General features: G+C 53.9%; 1 protein-coding gene across 1 annotated transcript in view; it reads right to left on the minus strand.

The window, feature by feature from the left end:
* Positions 1-2,110: 2,110 nt before the first annotated feature.
* The window catches only part of NFRKB (nuclear factor related to kappaB binding protein), a 30,608-nt gene continuing 28,703 nt past the window's right edge, over positions 2,111-4,015 (minus strand). Inside the window, 2 exon segments of the mRNA XM_010844701.1 lie at positions 2,111-3,621; positions 3,729-3,864. Of these exon segments, the coding sequence (XP_010843003.1) occupies positions 3,496-3,621; positions 3,729-3,864 (262 nt within the window). The 3' untranslated portion in view covers positions 2,111-3,495.

The following is a 4,015-nucleotide window of genomic DNA, read 5'->3' on the forward strand; positions in this document are numbered from 1 at the left end:
CAGCAATGGTTGTTAAGGATTATAAAATATGTGTCCAGCATGGAATTCAGCCTAAAGGGAGCGCCATAAGCAGTTCCATGCAGGGTGACTGGTGTCCCCAGGACACGGAGGGGAGAAGAAGGCGGGTGGGGGTGCCCTATAGAAAAGCACATCCAAGGCAGTGAGAATCCAGGTACGAACTCTCCAGTGAAGGAAATGTGGAGTTAATCAGGCTCTGTAAGAGTGAGTTAGGACAGATGTGAAAGGCCGTGTGGACCCACAGTGCCACTCATTCGTACAGGATTTCCCAGACCTTGAAATGCACTCAGTCTCGTGAGGTTCTCACAACTGCCTGCACTCAAGAACATGGGGCCCTTCACGGAACAGGAGTAGCCTGAAGCCACAAAGTCACTAAGTCCCTAAGCCAGTCCTCAGCAAGACTCAGAGGCCAGCTCCTCTGTCCTGCACCCTCCACACTGCACACCAAGCCAGCAGAGGTCATTTGTGTGAAGCCGGATGCTCTGTGGAAGGAATGCTCTACTTATGTGACAGGCAACGAACCTCCCAGGGTGAGCCAGCAGCTCAGGGCTGAAGTCACACCTCCGGGATTAAGAACGAGCTACACTGACTGAATTCTGAGAAAAGAACCTGTGGGTCCCCTTTCAGGAATCACTTTGGTCTGCCTGCTAAGTACGAGCCCAAACGTTCACTGGGCAAGTCCTGAATGAACCAAGTTCTATTACTGGTAATTAATGTAAAACATGTTCTTTCCTCAGGGACTGGAGATGAGAAGGAAGAACCTAGTCCCAGTCTTCCTTTCACCGGGAGGGGACAAAACACTTTAGGGAATTGCAGCATTTTCTCCAAAGTGAGGGATCAAGGTGTTGAGGGTCAGACACAAATGTTAAAACTTGTTTTCACGCCCCCTGCACAGCACAGGTTGAGACACCTTCAGGGAGGTGTGTGTGATGAAGTACAAACCCATCATGATGCCCTGCACCAAATCTAGTCTCAGATACGTGGTCTGAATACTTACACCAGCCTCTGAACCAAATTCTTCTGAATTTGTTCCCCCCAAACCCCCACAATAGTTCCCATGTCTCTGTAAGACCCCTGAGGTCTGCCCGGAAGCAGCCACAGCTGGTGCCTGTGCTGGCAGTGGCACTCGAGCAGCCTGGGGGGTGGAGGGGCTGCCACCCTGGGGACCCACAGACAGGCTGGGCAGGTAGCACCAGGTCACACATTACCAGGGTTCTGAAAAAAACCTGTCTGCTAGGATGTAAATGTCTGTGGGCACCAGGGAGACGGTCAGAGTCAGGTGACTTTAGCAAATAAAGTGGGGGTGAGGGTTGAGGCTGGAAACATCATTAAATCACTTGTTAAGTAAATTCAGAAGGGGTTTATTTTAACCAGCAATAAATACCAGAGCCAGGATTCCTCAAATTACTGCCTCTTTCTCACCCAGAAACCAGGACCCGGGGTTTCCATGTGCAACGTGCTGCAGGGAGTGACACTGTGCAGACGCACCCTCCTCCACTCAGCTCAAAGGCTGTTTTCCCTCCCTGCAGGCTCCACCTCTCCCCATCACCAACCTCCACTCTGTGCCAGCCCTCAACCACCCGTCACCAATCTCCTCTCCGTGCTAGGCCTCAACCACCCGTCAAGAGCTCCATCCCGCCCCGCCCATTCACCCCTGCAATCTGGCCCCCAGGTCCACCCCTCCCGGCTCGGGGCGGCCACCAGGTCTCATCAGGACATGTCACTTCCCTGCAGGAAGGTAGCAAAGAGAGCACTTGACCTACAACCAGAAGACTGCACTCACGTCTTGGTTCTTTCTAACCTCAACTCAGTTAAAAGAGGAATGACCACGCCTATCTCACAGATCTGCTTTAGGAATCAAGTCTTTGTGTCCAGTGAGCTGCTCTAACTTTCTCTGCACCACTGCAACTTGCCTGATACTGCCCTCCAACCCCACTTCCTCACCCTGACTCCACCAAAGAATGTCACTCAACTTTCATGGGTGAGGAAAACATTCTTAATAACCTGGATACTTTCCTGAGACAGGAAAGCCCCATGGCTGCAGAAAAGCTTTACCACCCAACACCCACTCCAATATGAGAGGCACACATTGTTGACAACCAGTGCTTTTAATTACATCTTAAAACCACATTCTGAGCTCTGCCCATGGCTCAGTGGAGACTGAGAACCGTGAACACCCAGGAGCTAATGACAATAAACCCAGACCCACGAGGCAGCTGTGGCCACACACCCCCCGGCCCCACCATATTCTGGTGCAGAAGCAGCAAAGTTCTACTCAGTGGGTCAGGTAGGAAGTTTTTTGTACTTGAAGCTGTGCAGTCCCTGTGACAACTACTGAGTTCTGCCTTCTGACTGGAAGCAGCCACAGACCATACCTAAGTGAATGGGTGTGGGCTATGTTCCAGTAAAACTTTATTTACAAAATCGGGTTTGCTGACTCTTGCTCTGGAGCAAAGCAATACATATCATCTCTGAACCACAATAAAACTTGTGCTGTGAAAGCAGTTATGTGTCCTGGCTTCTGCCTACTCTGTCCAGTGGCTCTGGACGTACATGTAGACAGGCTCGACAAGGAGGACAGAGTCAGCAGGTGAAGGGTGGACAGCAGTCAAGATCCTGACTGCCCGTCTTTAAGCAGAGCTGCCACACTAATTCCACTTCTGGGACCCCACATGACCTCAATGCCCACGTCTCTCCCCCACCTCATGGCCACTCTGCTAGCATGCAGCCATCAAGTCAGCCACTAACTTACTAGGGATCTTGCTGTTCTTTCACTCTCGTCAAAAAATTAAGTAAATATGACTGCAATGCAGGAGACCTGGGTTCGATCCCTGGGTCAGGAAGATCCCCTGGAAAAGGAAACGGCAACCCACTCCAGTATTCTTGCCTGGGAATTCCATGGATAGAGGAGCCTGGGCTTGCTGCAGTCCATAGGACTGCAAAGAGTTGGACACTACTGAAGCAACTTAATATGCGTTTTTTTGGGGGTGGGGGCATGTCTAAGCCCAGGTTTCTCCTTGATAGAGATGTACAACAGGTTTTTTCAAAAAATGTTACATAAAAACATCTGGACACAGAACACCGACCCAGACCACCAATCACAGACAAGACCAGGGTAAACACAACCCCTGCACAGAACGAGTCTCACTCACCATCCACACATCTGTGACATCAGCCCGTCCCAGTGTCTCCTCTTGGGATAGCTGGGCTCATGTGACCACAGTGAGTTCACACACCCCCACCAGAGACACTTCTCCTGGACCAGACAGGACAGAGCTCGGGGGCGCAGCACACCTGGTGCAGCCCACTCCCCGCGGAGCGCAGCTGGGCAGCCAGCGTCGCACCGCTGGCCTTCCTCAGACAGACACCCACCCCGCCCGGCAGAGGTGGGTGAGGCAGCCACCCGCGCTCCTGCCCTCCCAGCCTGAAGGCCGACTGGCGTGGCATCCGGCCGCTGAATGTCTTCCTCCCTGAGAATCACTGCTGCTCGGGTGCCTGCTTAGGAGATGGGGCCGTGGTCACGACGACGGTGGAGACGGCCTTGGAGGAACCGGAGGCTGTTCCCTGCTGAAGGTGGGATGCGGGGACTGTCTGGATGCGCACCTGTGCACAGAAAGAGCGTCTGGTGGGCAGATGGCCAGCGGCCTGCAGTGAGGACGAGCGCACAGGGAACGGAGTAGCCCGAGCCCTGAGAGGGCACTGGGCCTCACCTGCGTGGCCTGACCCTGCTGTTGGAGCTGCTGCAGCTGCTGGGCCGTGAGGAAGCTGACTGGCTTGTTGCCAGCGATGAGCTTCGCACCCGCCGGCATGGTGGTGAGGATGATGTTGCGGCCCAGCCCGCCGAGGCTGTGGGGGAGAGGCGTGAGGCCAAGCCCGGGCCAGGGGACCCCAGCACTGGACTGACGGGACACCAGCCAGAGATCCCCCCTTCTTCCAGCTGCCACACTCCCGTGTCAGACAAAGGCCCCTGGTGCTCTGGATGAAAAGGCTCTGTGTC

Source organism: Bison bison, unplaced genomic scaffold, assembly GCF_000754665.1.
Source record: "Bison bison bison isolate TAMUID 2011002044 unplaced genomic scaffold, Bison_UMD1.0 scf7180017864205, whole genome shotgun sequence".
Lineage (NCBI taxonomy): Eukaryota > Metazoa > Chordata > Mammalia > Artiodactyla > Bovidae > Bison > Bison bison.